This window comes from Equus asinus, chromosome 3 (genome assembly GCF_041296235.1).
Source record: "Equus asinus isolate D_3611 breed Donkey chromosome 3, EquAss-T2T_v2, whole genome shotgun sequence".
Classification (NCBI taxonomy): domain Eukaryota; kingdom Metazoa; phylum Chordata; class Mammalia; order Perissodactyla; family Equidae; genus Equus; species Equus asinus.
Genome location: NC_091792.1, coordinates 114266065 through 114284269, shown reverse-complemented (window position 1 = coordinate 114284269; position 18205 = coordinate 114266065). Strand labels below are relative to the sequence as shown.

Below are 18205 nucleotides of genomic sequence, written 5' to 3'. Positions count from 1 at the left end.
AACATCAGATTTGCATTTTTCAAAGATCACTTCAAGTACAAGGTGAAAGATAGATAATAGGTATCCATGTGATGATGCAGGGAGATGACTTAACTATTGATAGCTGCAACTACCTGGATGGACCACAAGAGCATAATGCTTAGTGAAAAAAGTCCATCGCAAAAGGTTTCATGCTTATGATTCTGTTTATATAACATTCTTGAAAGGATGAAACTATGGAGATGGAAAATACATAAGTCTTTGCCAGGAGATAAGGATGGTGGTCTTTGGGTATGAAATCAAAGAGATGACACAAGGTAATTCTTTTGTAGTGATGGAATAGATCTGTATCTGGAATGTGGTGGTATCTATACATGAGATAAAATTGCATAGAACTATACGCATACATGCATAAATGAATGCAAGTTTAAAAAAATGGTGAAAACTGAGTAAAGTCTGTAGTCAAATTAACAGTTATGTACCATGCCCATTTCCTAGCTTTGATGTTCTGTAGTTATATAATGTCTCTTCATTGGAGGAAGCTGAAGATAGGGACTCTACTTTTTTTGCAACTTCCTGTGAAGCTATCTATACCTATTTCAAAATAAAAAGATTTCTAAAAAGGCTATGGTAATAGGACAGGCTTAGGGGAACAGTGGTGAAGAATTAGAAAGGCATTATTCTTAGGGTGTAACAGCGATGAAATTTCAAGTCACAATGTTAACATTGTGGAGTGAGTCGAGGCGGTTGATGTTAGAGTGCCTTTATTGAACAAATATTAATTGAGCAGCCTCCTCTGTGTCACAGGCTGTAGAAGGCATTGAGAATCACTGCTGAGCAAACAGCAAGAGTCTGTCTTCATGGGGCTTTTGGGCTAGCAAAAGAGTCTAAAGCTTGGCCTGCAGAGAGTGTTACACAAATTTTTACACTTACCTATATAAAGATCAGGCTATGCTTCCAAGAGATCAAGCTAAGGACAGAATTCTGTTATCACTTGTGGACTTTAAATTATGTGGGCAATCTATAATTTTGATTACACAATAGTTTGATCTTATTCATGTTATATATTTCAATATTGATTTAAAATGTCCCTTTCCTTCCCCAACTCCCCCTTACCCCCACTATTTTACTTTCAACGCTAAATACTGAATTTTGTTTTTTGAAAACAGATTTGTTATATCGTGTGCTCCTAAATACTATCATCTCAAATTTTGAAATACCACAGAGCAGGCAAATGATTTCGAAGAAATATTTTTCTCTTTATTTACATTATTCTTCCTCCAAAAATATGTTATTTCCCTTTGACGTGCAAATAACAGTATCACTGATCTTTTCCAAAGCTAGTTTGGATAAAGTCAGTGCTTGATTACTAAGAGGGTTTTAAATGTTGTTCAGAGATTAAGGTGAAAAAGGTGAACTTTATAATTTTACTTCAGGCTGGTTTAAGTTCAGTTCTTGTTATATAAATGCAGGAAATAGTTCACTTTTTTGAGTTAGCTGGCTGTTTATAGCTCTCCTGAAAGAGGTGATGGCATCTTGCGATAACTTGAATTTGATTATAATATTATTATTACTGAATGTCTATTGTATGTCAGTATTATCAAAGTAAATATAGGAATCCACATTTTAAAATCCATAGTTTTAAAGATAAGGAAATTTTGAGTTTCTGGAAGATTAATTTGCCCAAAGCCACACAGCTAGTAGATGACCATCTCATATTTGGACCTAAAATCAATGCTCTTTTCAGTACACCTCACTGTCTTTTATTTTATTATTAATACAGTAAATGAACTGTTTTGTGAGGCTTTCGAGGTCTCTTATAAGTCTCTGAAAATGAGCATAATTCTTTTGGAATAGAAGAGCTCAGTATAATCAGTATCCATTTTATTTACTTAGGTTCCTAGCAAGTTGGAATATTTCTATGATGTGCATATATTTGTGTGTGTGTGTATTTTTTTAGCAGAGAAACTTGAAAAATCATTATCAGGTGGGCAGATTTTCTCTAAGCAATTTGCTTCTCTGACTTAGATATCACTACTTGTGGAATGCATGACTCCATCCTCTTAAAAAGAAAATAATCAGGAGAGAGCAAAAGGGGAGGTTTTTATTGCTCTATTAATTTGGAGGGTGTTGGATAGGCAGGGTTGGCGTGATAGTTGGAAGAAAATAAATTGTTTGGTACATATATGAGGGAAGAGAAGTCACTAAGTTCTCAACTTGAGAACTAGTCCAAAGCATTTGCCTTAGAGATAAATGTCCTGAATTTTATTCCTGAATCTATACAGAAAATACATTGGCCTAATCACTCAACCACTTAATCCTCTCAACAGAGATGATTTCTACCCCTTTCTTTTATTTTTGAAGCAAGTAATTGTCAATTAGTGTCTATAGAAATATTTATTTCTTCAGAGTGTAGATCTATAATTTCTGTTACATGTGTTTGACTATTAATGTTGTGTAAGTGAAAATTTGAAACTCTGGGATATTAAATCTTCTTACAAAGTTTAATCTGGAGTGAGTGATCAAATTATTTAATCCAACTTTATGAAAATCTCAATGTAATTAAGATGTAGTATACATAGATCTGAAAATAGTTTTAAAAATAAAGCAAAGATATTTATTCTATTACTCAGATATTGTGCATTATTGAATATTTAATATATGTCAAGTAGTATATTTGCATGGAAAACAAAGTGGAATGTCCAATTTCCTTGCACCCAGGAAGAGTTGTAGAGTTTAAATGTGGTTTTGGCAGATTGATTTAATTTATCAAGTCTATAGTTTACATGCTGATTATTAAGTATTTGAAAGGAACTCCAATATGTTTGTGGTTTTACTTGAAATTAAGAATCATTTATATGCCAATTATGCAGCTTTCTTTTTTATAATTTAAATTATTTGAAAAAATGAAATGTTTACTGGCCTCATCAGTGTTAGAGAAAGGATGGGCACAGTGAAGAGTCAAGATTTGACTTTCTACAACCCATAATAAAATTAGCCTGCCCACCCATAAACTCCTTGAGAAAGGCCATGTGTTTTTTGTTTGTTTTTCATTTTTTTTTAAAGATTGGCACCTGAGCTAACAACTGTTGCCAATCTTCCTTATTTTTTTTCTTTCTGCTCTTTCTCCCCAAGTCTCCCCAGTAGATGATTGTATATTTTAGTTGTGGGTCCTTCTAGTTGTGGTACGTGGGACGCCGCCTGAACGTGGCCTGATGAGCGGTGCCACGTCTGCGCTCAGGATCCGAGCCAGCGAAACCCTGGGCCACCGTAGCAGAGTGTGCGAACTTAACCACTCGGCCATGGGGCCGGCCCACCAAGGGCCATGTTTTAAGCAACTTTGTGTTCTTATTCTAGCAGCTAGTTGGATCTCCTGTTTGTGTCGTTCTTAAGTTTATTTGATGAAAAATCAGTGCTCAAGGTTTTTTGGTTCTTTTTAAGAAATATTTTGAGGTACTTAAAAAGCAAAATAATATCTTGCTTTTCTCCTGATGCCAAACATAAACAACAAAACAACCAACCAACAATAATATCCACCCTGAAATAGGACCTTGTATTTTATCAGTTTCTTGGAAACATGCGTATGTAACAAGGACAGGTACATAAATATTTTTCAAGTATCTGCAATAGATCAAAGTTACTAAAATTGCGTTCTTAAAAAAAAAGCAACATAGAGCTTAAATTATGAACCCCTTCACTTTGAGTGTTTCACGTCCAAACACAGAGAATAATTTTGTTTTTCTTGAATTTATTTTAACTTTGAACTTATATATAAGTCATGCATAACTCTTGTATTTCAATATCACTTTATCTTCATAGGTAAACTACAATTTACAAGTTAATAATAAAACATATGTCACTGCAAATATGAGGCAATAACTCCAGTAACTGGATAACAATGATATCAAAACCAGGAGAATAAAATACAGTATTGAGACTAGGAGTAAGAAATTGTTCTAAATCCTGACACCAATTTAACTGCTTACCCTCTTTGAATGTTTTACTGGTTGTTTGAGAAATCAGTAAACTCAAATGCAGTTGAATTTATTTCCCCAGTTTGTTTGTTTTGCATGGTTTTGTCACCACCAAAGTTTACTTAATATTCTCATAAATTAAAACTTGTAGAAATTTTACAGTAATGAGAACACTAAGGTAACTTGGTTATACCTCAGGAATCTTCAGGAATATTTTCACGCTGTTTGAAGTCAATGTTTATGTGGTTGTTTCAATTTTAAATAAGTGATAGTAACTGAGTTGGAGCTGGAAAAGAATTTGCATAAGAAGGGCTAACTCTTCTTTTGTTAAAATGAAGAGGCAACATTAGTTCAATTCAACCAACAATTATTAAAGGCTTCCCATGTGCCGGTGAGGATCATAGTGTCCATACTCAAAAGCTATCACCTCCTCTCTCACACCCCCATACTCTTGTGTGTGTATGGATCCCCTAGTCTTCTAGTCATCATCATCGCCACCGCCACCTCACATGTAGAGCCAAATAGATACTTGTTCTCCCTACTTCCGCTCTTCTCCCATTCAGTCACTCTTAAACACAACCACCCAAGTGAACCTAAGTCAGGTCATGTCACTCCTCTGCTCAGAACATTCCAATGACTTCCCACCTAGGTAGGGTAAATGCCAAAGTGCTCATGTAAAGGACTATGGGCTACAGACCCCCACCACCTCTCCAATCTCATTTCACACTGGTTTTCCCTCACACACTTTGCTCCAGGCACACTGTCACCTCCCTGTGTCTAAGGCCTTTGCAGATGCTGTTCCCTCTACCTGGAAAGCTCCCATTAGGTCTTCCTTGTCACCATGACAGCTGGGCCATGCTTGACATCCTCTTGAAAATTGCAGTTCCCTTCCCCCAACACTTCCTATTATTTACCCCTGCTTTATATTTTCTTATTATCCTTAAGCACTTTTAAAATGTCTGATATACTGTGTATTTTAATTTTTTTGTTCTATTTGGTATTTATCTCTCCTACTAAAATGAAAGCTCTGTGAGAGCAGGGGTTTTTTATTTTTCGTTGTTTTTGTTATTTACGTCTCTATCCCCAGCATTTAGAATAGCAATTTGCACATAGTAAGCAATCAATAATTCTTGACTGAATTAAGGAGTAAATATCAATATTATTACTGATACTAAATGTTTATTAATATATTATTCTCTGTCATTTACTATGCTAAATATTTTAAACCCATATTGCCATTTCTTTCTCAAATTAGTGTGTATATTATTATCTCACTTTAGTGAAAATAAGATACAGAGAGGTATTATAATTTGTCCAAATTCACATTTCTTTAAACGATAAAGTGTTTATCTCATTGTGCTAAAGAGACATTTCTGTAATTACAATATTTTATCAGCTCTAAGATTCTCATTTTTTCACCTTTTAGCATTTCATAAGTTAGAATATACCTAACAATTGTAGTCAGGTCAAAGTTTAATTGGCAGAAATTGTTTTTTCTTTCTGAGTGGCAGAAAGAATAATTGATAGTGTTGTAGCTTCCACAAAATATAGTACATTAAAATATTCTTGAGGGTGGTCTTCTTGGCTTCATCCTGGGATCCTTGCTGCCAAGTACCATGTGTAATACAAAACAAACACCAATTGATGTATACTGAATGAATACATACAGTTGGCGTATTTCTCCTCTTTCTATTTCCTACCTTCCTCAGTAGATTTTTCTATAAAGCTTCCTAGAGAGGACTTCATGGGACAAGGAACATAACTATACTCAACATTTTACTCCCAGTACAACACCTGTCATATGGTAGTTGGTTAATAAATATGGATGGAGGGGCTGGCCCCGTGGCCGAGTGGTTAGGTTCGTGTGCTCTGCTGCAGGCGGCCCAGTGTTTCGTTGGTTCGAGTCCTGGGCGCGGACATGGCACTGCTCATCAAACCATGCTGAGGCAGCATCCCACATGCCACAGCTAGAAGGACCCACAACGAAGACTACACAACTATGTACTGGGGGGCTTTGGGGAGAAAAAGGAAAAAAATAAAATCTTTAAAAAAAATAATAAAATAAATAAATAAATACTGATGGAGAGATTTAATCTTGTAATTCTTAGAGGTGAGCTTTCCTATAGGCAAATAATATATGCCATACTTGATACTTAAAAAAGAAATGACATCAAACCATTATCAGATAATATGGATACACATGAGTTTCAGAGTCAAAATATCTGTATTATAATCCTGGCTTTACCACTTATGAACTGTGTAAAGTTAGGAAATTCACTTAACCTCTCTGTAGCTCAATTATGCATGGAAAGCATTAGCACACTGCCTAGGATCTAATATATGCTTGAGAAAAGCCAACTCTTATTTCACATTATTGTTTCCTGTTGTTTATTGCCTCCTTGTATACTGAACAATGTATTAAGTTTTCTGGATTCTATGGTTTTTTCTTAACTGGTCCTGAATCCTTACCTCAGGAGGATTCAAAATGCCATAAAGAGAAAGAAATTATCTCAAAAAGAATTACTTCCTCCACTTTCAATAGCAGTGGGCAGCTGCTTTCCTGTGGATCAAGTTCAGGTTCTCAATATTCCCTCCAAGTTAATGTGGTTAAGAGTGGGGTCTCTGCAGCAGTGCCTAGGTTGTTTCTCTGTTCTTCTACTGATGAACTTTTAACCTTTGAAAAATTACTGAATCTCTTGGTGCTTCAGTTTCACCATCTATAAAATGAGGATAATTAGTAGAACCTTCTCACAGATTTGTTATCAGAATTAAATGGGCTGGTTACTGTGAAGTGCTCAGAATAAGCGTGATCCATAATAAGTGCTCAGTAAGTACCCAATAGGTCTGGGCCATAGCAATACCAATAAAAGTACGTGTGAGCAGTGTTTGAGACAAATTAATTTCCAAATTCATTGAGTTTTTGCATATGTGTTTCTGTTAAATTTTGCCTGAATTTTTAACAACATAGACCTAAGGGAAAGGGAGGGATTTTCATATTGTTGGATAGAATCCTGGTCCTGTCACTTGTCAGTTATGTAAGCTTGGGAGAATTCCTTAATTTGACTTTTTTTTCCCCCTTTTTCTCCCCAAAGCCCCACGGTACATAGTTGTGTATTTTTAGTTGTGGGTCCTTCTAGTTGTGGCGTGTGGAGTGACGCCTCAGCATGACTTGATGAGCGGTGCCATGTCCGCACCTAGGATTCGAACCAGTGAAACCCTGAGCCACCAAAGCGGAGTGGGCAAACTTAACCACTCAGCCAGGGGGCCGGCCCCTTAATTTGAATTCTTTCATCCCCAAAATGAAAGTACACATACCTACCCAAAGATTGTTCGGAGTACCACATTAGAGCACATGTATAAAACATACAACATAGTTCCTGGCCTGGTAGGGATTAAAAATGTAGCAGATAATTTTAATAAGATGCCCACAAAATCCTGTATTTTAGCCTCTTATGTTACATGGTAAGGCCATTACAAGTTCATGTTTAATTAGAATAGATAGTTTCCTCTGTTTACAACAAGGATAATATCCTATTAGAGAATCAGAAAATATGAATGGATCAAATTACAAAAATAAATATACCCCTACATGGCTGGTAGTACGTGGAATTTCAATGTCTCAAGAGGCCATAGAGCCAAGTATCATAAATGGATTCTGAAAAGAATTGGATAATTTCATGACTGGTAATATTAAAGTTTCTTGTTAAAATCTAGGTGTAATCAAATCTGCTACCACCAACTGATGGGGTCAGGCAGAATTTCTTTCTTCTACACTGAGCACTGCACAAGTAGACAAAAGCCATTTACAGTGTTGTTACGGTTTTACTATTCTTATTTCCTCTATCAAGCCCTAGGGAAGGTTTCTTCAATAATTAACCATGGATTTAAATAAATATTTGGAGAGTGGGGAGAAGGAAAGGCTTCTGTAGTTAGTCAAAATATTATATGTGAGAATGAAGTTAGCACAATAGAAAGGTTTGTAAAGGGAAAACCATGAGGGGAGATACATATTTCAGAGAGGAAAGGAAAAAAGGAAAGAGAATCAGGAATAAAATCTCTGTACTTTATGAGTAGAAGGTAAACATTTCTTCTATTGTGAAGTGAAGTTTATCCTATCATTGATTCTCTAGTTTTATATTCTCTCTTAAATATTACGTTTTTTAGAAGATGCCCATATTAGTCTAAGGCCATAACAAAATACCACAGACTAGGTGGCTTCAAGAACAGAAAGTCGTTTCCTCACAGTTCTGCCGGCTAAAAGTCCAAGATCAAGGCTCTGGCAGGGTTGGTTTCTCCTGAGGTCTCTGTCCTTGACTTACAGATGGCCGCATTCTCACTGGTTCTCACGTGGCCTTTACTCTGTGAGGCCGTGCTTGGTATCTCTTCCTTTTCTTTGAAGGATACCAGTTCTATTGGATTAGGGCCCCACCCTCTGACATCACTGAACTCTAATTACCTCTTTAAAGGCCCTATCTCCAAATACAATCACGTGTGGGTTAGGACTTCGACCTGAATTTTGGGGGAAGACAGTTAAGTCCATAACAATGTTCCTCCAAAATAATAAATATGATTTGTGATCAAGGATAGTAATATTTTATTAGAATCATTTTATTTACTTCAGTCTCTTCTTAAAACACTGTGGAAGACTCCTAGCTGTAGAATGCCTGAAATAATTCAGAATATCATTTTTGATAGCATATTATGAAAAACATGGAACGTGGACTCAGGGGACACTGATTTACTTACAACATGTATTATTATGATTCACTTACCGTTTGATTCACTTACCATTTCCCTCTAGTTATCTTTCCCATATGTTTGCTTGTTTGTAAAATTAGGAATTCATAGTTACAATTACTGGGCACATCTTTTAGTCAGAATTCAAGGAGATAATAGAGATAAAGAAAAACATTGCAAAATGCAAAGCACTATACAAGTGTTGGTTATTTTTATTGTTTTCCATTGATATACTGCACAAACTATAACTTGTAGTAACAGTCAAAATAATATTCATTCTTTTCAAAGCAGTCTGAAGGAAAAATGAATTAAATAAATAAATCAAAATATAAGAATGAAATAAGCCATGAGCAGTAAATTTCAGGGGACAGGAAAATTGAAATTTTCTTTTGGAAATAAGGTTAATTATGAGGAGAAAATGTTAATATGGAGTTTTGTTTAGTTACTTTTATGAAAATATTAATCTACGTAAGCACAAGAGCACAATACTGATAGCAAAATTATAAGGTATCATAATAAGGTAAATTACTCAATTTTGATAAAGGGTTACATGTATATAGTCACTCAAACTTATTTTCTGTTACACCATAACCTTTCTCTGATATACAACCACAACCACACTTAATAACATCAGGTTTTATTAACTAGCTGTATCATCAGGTAAGACTCAATAACGAGCTACACTAGAAAAGTGTCATATTGCCTCTCGCTTACTGAAAGATACAGTAAGACTGTTCAGCGCCTGACATGGGCTGGAACTTGGCCTATCAAAGTGTATTGCTACGATTCTTCAGTGAATCTAGGTCTTTTTTCGCAGTACCTAGTAATAAGACAGGTTCTGTCTCGGGCACTGGTGACAACATGTATATCACTAGTACTTATTTTGCCAAAAGCTGGCCTTGAGCGGAGCCCTTGGGAGTCTTACATAGCAGTAAAGGGAAGTGCAGGGATGGGGGATTAAGGAGAGCTTTTAAATTTGGCTTTTATTCTGCTTAAAGTCAAATGGAATAATATGTCACTGCTTGTAGACATCTCTCTGAGGCAAATTTCCAAGAAAATCAGTTCTATCCTGATCCTTAATGTTAGCATGTCTGTATTAAACTAAGTCCTTGCAATGTATTTCATAACAAATCAAACTTTAAAAAAAATCTCTTTTATCAGTGTTATTGCTTCACAAGAGTATATTCAATTTAAATCTGAATGTTCTGAGATGAGGTCATTTAGGGGAAGAGGAGGCTTCATATTCTCCCTGCTTATTTTGTCTTTGAATGGTCTGCTGGTTTTCTTAATGATAGGATAAGATGCATTTATAAAATGACTTTGCAGCCTCCCAACTGTAGGGACTCTTAGCTACCCCGTTTGCTATTTCCCTCTAGTTATCCTTTCCCTTCTTTTGTGCTATTTCACAAATGAACCCTCCCCTGCTTCCTGACCTATCCGTGATGTTCATGTGTCTTGACTGAGAGCTTATTTACTCTTGATCGGACACAGGCTAAAAGCTGAGGAGATAATCTTGAACAAAACACGTGTTAGTATATAACCCCGTCTTGGTACATTTGAAAAGGCTCCTTGATAGAGATGGCATCCAAGCCAAGCCCCAAAGGATAAATAGGAATTAGCCAGGTGGAAATGGGGGCAGGAACACTGCAGCATGTGTAAAAGCCCTGAGGCAGAAAGAACAGGATGCGGTTGGGAAATTACTGGTAATTTTGTATGGTTTAAGAGTAGAGTTAAAAGATGAAGAGGCATTATAAATAACTGGAGAAATAAACTCATGAAGGGCTTTAGGTATGAAGAAAAGGAGTCCAGCCTTTGTTTGGAGGACAGATAGAACTGTTTAAGGATTTTAATCTGGGAGAGATATATTCCAATTTATACTCTATGAGATGCCTCTGGCAAAAGGTATAGAATTGTTTGAATAGGATGATTTTAGAGAAAAATAAAGAACATTGATTTCCATTACATGGTGCTATTGTTAAATACATTTTGATGTGATACTATAGTCTTTACAAATCTGAAATCTAGATCATTTAAATAGAGCAAATGATACATATATTAAATCAATTCTAAAAGACAAATCTATTCAAAATGGCAAGTCCAGAGTCATAGCGAGCAAAAATCTTGCGATAGTGTGTCATTGCTCCTTGTATATGATTTGTGTGACAGAGACAGTGAATCTTCTCACTGCATATCGGATTATATACATAGATATCAAAATACCAGTGTTGCCATTTTGTTCTGGTCTTACTTTCGTTAGGGAAACAGTTACAAGGCTGCTGTATTCATCCATTGATGATGGTGGGGTGAACATAGATAGTGGTGATTGGGGAGGAGAAAAATAAAGAAATGAGACAAAATTGACAAGACTTGACAGTTTGGGGGATCTGGGGCCTATGGAAGAAGAAGGGGAAAAAAAGATACTCTGCCTTCTTGTATGAACGTTGAGTAAATGTAATCATAAACCTTACCATTCACATAGAGAGGGAACACAGAGAAAGGGGAGGAAAGCTGAGAAGAGGGAGAAGAAACAGAAGAACAAAAGCAAGAAGACAAATAGCAAATAGCATCACTTTAGAAAATGCTACAACTTCAATGATTAAATGTCCAGAAAGTTCATAATCCCTTCCCCTGGCCACCTCTATCCTGCTTTTGGAACCTGTATATAGACCAAATACACTGTGATGAGTTTGGCATCTCTTCGGGGCAGCAGAGTCAAGTTGATCACGTATTAAAGAAAGCAGACAATGAATGACAAACAGCTGGAGACTCATCACAGGACTCCCTGTAGTTCCCTAAACCTGAGCTACTTTGAATCTGATTACAGCCAATCCCCTACAGTTTATTGCGAGTAAGTGAGGTCAAGAGTAGTTTCTAATCTTACAGTTAGGAAGGCAGAGTATATGTGGAGATCTGGTGTGCTCTTGCATTCCTATTATGGGAATATGAATATATTTTCCCAGAAAGTTAATTCTCTCCAGTGATTATTTCCATAGTGTTGTTAGAACATTCCCTTGGAAATATTATAGGTTTAATAACCTGTTAATATCTGGTCAAGGAACCAAACCAGTTTTATTTGGAACTTAGAATATATTTCCCATCGCCATTTGTTCTGGTTTTAGATTTTTAAAAATCTAGCTAGAAAATAATTTATGGGCACAACTAATTGAAAACTACTTATATTTTACCCCTGTAAATGTCAAGTTTGAAAGTTTTGTTAAGATGAGTTAGTTCTAAGAGCATCAGGGTAGATTTCTAGGCTATTCTAATTTGTGTTAAGGAGACTATACTCAGAACTGCTTTTTACTTTTTAGCTCATGAGCACTTTAATCTCTGATCTCTCTCTCTCTTTATTTTTGTTTTGTTTTACCTTTCCCCAGTTTGCGCCATCTTCAGAAACTCATGTGATACTTAATGGGAAAAGAATGCTGTATATGGCTTTTCCTTTTCTATGCCAAGTTTGAAAATTCTAAGGAGAGGGCTCTAAATTTTAATCCTCTAGTTGTCAAAAAGGCCTGAGGCATTAAAAAGCTTCCTGAAGGGCTGATTGTACTGTAATTTTTTTTCTGTGACTTGAATCATGAAGAACCATAAACAAGCCTATGTTTGGCATTGGTCAAATGGCTCTTTTGGTACTCAAGTGGCACTCTGACACTTTCGTATTGGCTTATTTTCCCCATGTTTAAGGTTCTTTGAGTTAAGTACAAGTGGTTTCTAAAGTATTAGGACATCGTGAGGTCCTACTGAGAATCAGCAATGTGGGTGTTTTCTTTTGAATTTTATTCCAGAAATCTCTACCACAGGACCTCTTGGCATGGGAAGCACCACCACCAGTACCACCCTGAGGACCACAACTTGGAGCCAGGGCAGGAGTACCACCCCATCAGTGTCAGGAAGAAGAAACCGGAGTACCAGCACCCCATCTCCAGCTGTCGAGGTGCTTGACGACATTACCACACACCTTCCATCAGCATCATCCCAAATCCCAGCTCAGGAAGAGAGCTGTGAGGCTGTGGAAGCCCGAGAAATCATGTGGTTTAAGACCCGTCAAGGACAGGTGGCAAAGCAGCCGTGCCCTGCAGGAACTATAGGTAAGTCTGTCCTACAGAGCTAAGCTAGAGGTGTGTTACTTTGGCTTGCTTTTGTAGCATGTGTTTCTTTTCTTTCATCACTACATATTTTTGTTTCTTCACTTTGGTTAAATTCTGAACTCCGCTAAATTCCCATTTAAAGCAACGTAGTTTCAGAGTTTGAAAATGCAGTCTGAATAAGTCACAGGTGAGAATTTGGTGGGAATACATGTGAGATCAGTAGTTTTCAGCCAAAGGTGAGGTCTCTGGGTTGAGTTACAGTTCAGCTCTGCATGGCCCGGCTGCTACAGAGAGGCAGCTCTTCCATGCAGCAGCCAAGAGAACTCACTGGATCAACGGGGGCTGGTTCTCTTGCTTGTCACCAACTGCCAAATATTGATTGCAGAAAATTAGGATGAGGACTTCTATGTTGAAAATGATCATTGAAACTACCTAAAATTTAACAAAAGAGAAAGTTTGTCCTTTTTGCCAGTTTTTTTTTTACTGATATAATTCATAATATCCCCAAATAGTAACCATATTATTCCCTGCAATTTTTAAGCCAGAAATAGTCTGCTTTTCTTTGTTACATAGATTTATCTTCGTAAATCTAATACTTGATACACTGAATAAAATTTGCATCATTCCATAGAATATGGAAATAAAACAAATTAAACAATAGATGACACAATACTGTCATTAAGGACGTGTCTTCAGGTGAAATTGATTTGGTTACTTTAGACAGGTTTGTCTTAGAAAAGAAATGCATATATCACTATGACTTCCGTGGTATTTGAAGTGGCGTGAAGACTAGAAAGTATATTGGTTTTTATAAAAGTGCACATTTAATGTTTTTTGTCAGCAAAGTGTTTAAAAATATTCTGAAATCTTCCTTCCCTGTATGAAGGGGGGCAATGTTTAGTTCTAAAGTTTTCTGTGGTAATGGAATCAGAAAACAGTTTGAAACCTTCTCTCTTAGTACTGTCCCCTTAGTTAGTTATGGGCCTCAGTTTCTTCAGCTCTAAAAGAGAAATAATAACAGCCCCCCTACTTCAGATGTTTGTTCTGAAGATTAGTGAAAAGACTTGATTTGAAAGCACTTTGCGAACTACCAAACACTGCAGAAGTACGTTGTTATTGTTCAGTGAATATTGGGAAAGCAATTTAAAGGAAACCTTCTGAAGCCCTCCCAGGTGACTGTCCATCTCCTGTAGTCTTATGTGTACCCTTTCTCTGCCCCCTCTGCTGCACCCCTGTTCAGGCCCACATGGTCTCTCACTTGAATTATTGGAATAGCTTCCTCACAACCTCCCCTTCACTCCTTCAAATTCATCCTCCATGCTACTGTAACAGCTGTCTTAGACCTAAATCAGCTCATTACTCTCCTCTGCTTAATGTTCTTCACTGATTTTCTAGCATCCACACATGATAGATAAGGGAATTTATGATCTGGTGTTGCCTACCTTTCCAACTCCGTTAACTAAAGCTCCGCTATCCAGTGGACCTCAGTTCAAAACAGTTGAAGTTTCCCAAAGAGAGCATATTGTTCCTCCACCTGGAACGTCTTTTCCCACTTTCCTGAAAAACTTGCAAACAGATTCTTTTAAGACTCAAGTGCTACCTTGCCTCTGAAAACTCAAGTAATAAGCCCCATGGAGGCAGGTACCACATCCATCTGATTCATTAAATTATTCCCTGTACCTAGCATAGTTGCCAGCAAGCACTTTAAAAATATTGAATGTTTTTGGTTTTTGGATTATATTTCACTGAAGCCAGTTGCTTGCCAGGCATCGTACATGGCGTTTTAATCAACATTAACTCAGTTTAATGATCTCATTTTTACCTTTGCTCATATTTAAACATACTATGGATATAAAGTCATTGTAAGAACAATGGTTTGAATATTTGAAGCAGACCTATTTCTCTCATTATTTTAGGAGTATCAACTTATCTATGCCTGGCTCCTGATGGAATCTGGGATCCCCAAGGACCAGATCTTAGCAACTGTTCTTCTCCTTGGGTCAACCACATAACACAGAAGGTAAATCATGTGACTGACAAGAAATGCTTCGTCAAACCTACATCCTCTGTTGTTGATTATAACTGCTGCAAACAAAACAGTCAAAATTTTTTTAAAAATTAGTGTGGAAAAATTCTCCCAGTATAATTTAATTTAAGATTTAATGACAACCTCTGATATACTATGAGCTAATTCTGGAATTTTGTTGTTCTTATAGGGCAAATCCATGAACTTCCTCTAAGGCAGACTATATTGCTTATAATAATTTTATTATTAATAAAATTTTTATGGTATTGTGAACTACAAATATGAAAGTCCAAGAGGTATTATAAATCCAGCAAGCAAAAGCTTCTGGTATACGTACACATGGATTTTCCTATGGAAATAATAATTACAGAAAAAAAGTCTACCTCTGGAATTTTAAGGCATTTGATAAATGTTCTGTAACGTAATCACTTATCAGTGTTAAAAGTATACACATGTGTGACAGAATCTTGCAGACTCAAATTTGCAGGGCTTATTTGGTTGCAATATGTTGAACATTTTTATTATTAATGCACTGTGGGGCTTTGAATTGATTTCATTACAAACAGAGACCAGATGTGCATTTATGCCAAAAGGGCTATGGGATGAATCCTTATTATAGCAATTTGTGTGGATTTATGCACTCCTAAAATGAAGAGTCCTTCTATGGCACATTAGCTATGCTGAGGAATTTCTGAAAGAGATTTTTCCTGAGAAATATTACAAATGATGGCCTTACTAAAAGCCTGTCTGTGCCATTTGCTCTTTTCTCTATTTGTTTTTAACCAGGCTGATCCTCAATAATATACTGTATAATAATCCATAAATATCTACCCAGTAGATCATTTAGCAGATGAGCCGTAACTATCTATTTACCCTAAATCATGGAAGAACAGTGGTTATATTGACTCTAGTTACCCTCTTACATATGCATCCCCATACTTGTTGCTATTCATAATGATGCTTCTCCAATTTCAGCACTGTTCCTGCTGCAGTTTTTACGTCCTTTGATTTTATTACAGTGTAGCTCAGACCCGAGGGCAAATAACTCTTGCTGGATGTGATCAGATTAAGAGATCAGTAGCATATCTCCTTACATTAGCAACTTTTAAGAAATACTCCCTGCATACTTAGCCCAGGGGTTAATATTAATTCAGTAATAATTCACCTAGAAAGCTGCGTATTTTCATAATTCCTGAATATAGTTGGACTATTTCATTGCAGAAATTACTGGGTGACTTTAACTGATAATGATGCTTAATTCTTTTCTTCCCTCTGCAGACCTGCTAATCTTATAACAAAAGAGATAATTCTTTGCAAAGACCAGACAGCTGTTGCCCATTTGATTTATGGATGGGGTGTTTTTGTTTTAGAAGAAATATGTTTCATTCTTCCAGAGCATTTCCGTTTAATCCTGTAGAGTCTGTAAAATTGTATTATAATTATGTTAAGGTTATAGAATTTAGGCAATTGGAATGTGTAATAATACCTTAGCTTGATTACTCATAAATTTGTAAAATCTTCAAAAGTAGAACAGGAGGCTTTGGAGCACTCTGAATCGGCTTATGCAGCTAACCCAAGGTCAGTGTTGGAGCTGAGGTTTTGGCCAGGTCTACCTTTATCAAGATATCATGCTTAGCCACAACACTGGTTAAACTATGGATGGATTATGATTGCCTTTATCTCACACACCCACTTACCTAGTTGCTCTTCACTTCTGTTCACCCTTTTACCTGGTGTGTGCCTTTTACCTCTAAATATTTATACTACTCATTGAATATAAATGGTAGTTGAACAGGTTTCTTTATCACAACACTCCAACATTTTAAGTATTTACATTGTAGACCTCCAAGAGAAAATTTGTGTAGAGTGTTTGCAGAGTTATTTGTCCATATTTTCTCCCCCTCCTCCCCAAAATGTCTTCTACAGAATTTATACCTTTGCTTGTTTCTTCCCTCAGTTCCAGATCCCAACAGCAATTAGATGGGACATTCGAAGAGGGTTTATTTAGAGTGGTATTAGGGGAGCAAAGGTGAACTGCAAGGGATTAAGCAGGAACCCAGAGCTAGTAACAGGGATTGGAGCTATTCCCAACCCCAGACCTGTGGTTGCTGGATCAAAGGAGTGGCTAAAAATTAGAACCAGGGTGTCCTGGAGAGGAAAGATGACTTATAGATGAGAGACACAGCCTAGCCTGAGAAGACTTATCGGAAAGAGAGCTAGGGTGATAAATATCCTGACCTCACTCTCCATCCTTCCTCGTTCACCTCTCCAGCCTCCCCATTGGCCAAACCCAAATGGAAGCCAGAGAAGAGGGGCTCTCTTAATGACAGCCATTTAAGTCCACCTTCTGGGGCAGAGAGCAGGATGGAGATAGATGGAAAGGGACCTTGAACTAGCAAATGGAAAATACCCAGCATAGTTCTCAGCTTTTTGCTCTCTTCCTCCCACTCCTCCTCTCTTTCCTATCTCCTTCTCTGCCTTTCTTCCTCTCCCCTGCCTTTCTTTCCCTTGTCTAATCCCCCTCTCCTCTGCTCCCACCTTCCCCTTTTTCTCTAACGGATTATTTTATGCCATGTTGAAAAACTAAAGTGAAATAGGTATCTTTAAAGATTCATTCCTTCCCTCCTCCCCCCATTGTAGTTCTGTGAACTTCAGACTTTTAAAGTAAAGGAACACTTTTTAACCCCAATGAAAGCTTACGTGAAAAAACAACATACATATGCCAAAAAGTAGGTGATTCTTTCACTTAAATAGTGTATTCAGTTTCCCCTCCCCAGGAGTTTGTGGGTGAATGTACCCTGGAGTGTGAGGTACCTCCTTTATGGCTTTACAATGCCTCTGGGGAATTCCTGCAGGTTTTAAAGGAAAGAAGATGTCTGGAGCACAGTCTCCCCATCTATACAAAGGGGAGGATCATTCATTTCATTATCAATAGTATTCACTCACTGTATGTCAGGCACCATTATAGACAGCAAGTATACACAAATAAAGGAATTAGGATGTTTACTTTAGTTGGAAAAGGCAAACTTTATATTTTCACTTTCTTTAAGAAGTGAGTTATGTTTATTCCCCTGTAGTCAGGCCAGGAGGGAGAAAACAGACAAACAATTTTGAGGATTTCTGACTCACAAATGAATTCAGGCCATTTGTATACTGGTGAAATTACAGATTAAATTCTGTGCAATAATAGCACATGGACATTTCACTAGAGAATATGTGCGCCTTCAAAGTCAGAATATCACAAAAAAGTTTGTCACAAAATAACCAGAATACTCTCATAATGATGAGATTTAATAGAAGCGTAATTTGTACAGGAAGGGGAAAGCAAAAGGTGCACACAAGGGGAACTTTACCCCAGCAACAATAGAAGGGAAGGAGGGGAGGGAGAGAGAAAGAGAGTG

General features: G+C 36.9%; 1 protein-coding gene across 32 annotated transcripts in view; it reads left to right on the top strand.

Moving 5' to 3' along the window:
• The window catches only part of ADGRL3 (adhesion G protein-coupled receptor L3), a 798980-nt gene that overhangs the window by 601560 nt on the left and 179215 nt on the right, over nucleotides 1–18205 (top strand). For 23 of the 32 annotated variants that reach the window (XM_070505775.1, XM_070505772.1, XM_070505773.1 and 20 more), the window contains 2 exons: nucleotides 12476–12778; nucleotides 14695–14798. In XM_070505775.1, the coding sequence (XP_070361876.1) occupies nucleotides 12476–12778; nucleotides 14695–14798 (407 nt within the window). The remainder of the gene's footprint in view (nucleotides 1–12475; nucleotides 12779–14694; nucleotides 14799–18205) is intronic. The other 9 variants (XM_070505777.1, XM_070505770.1, XM_070505758.1 and 6 more) reach the window with 1 other exon arrangement.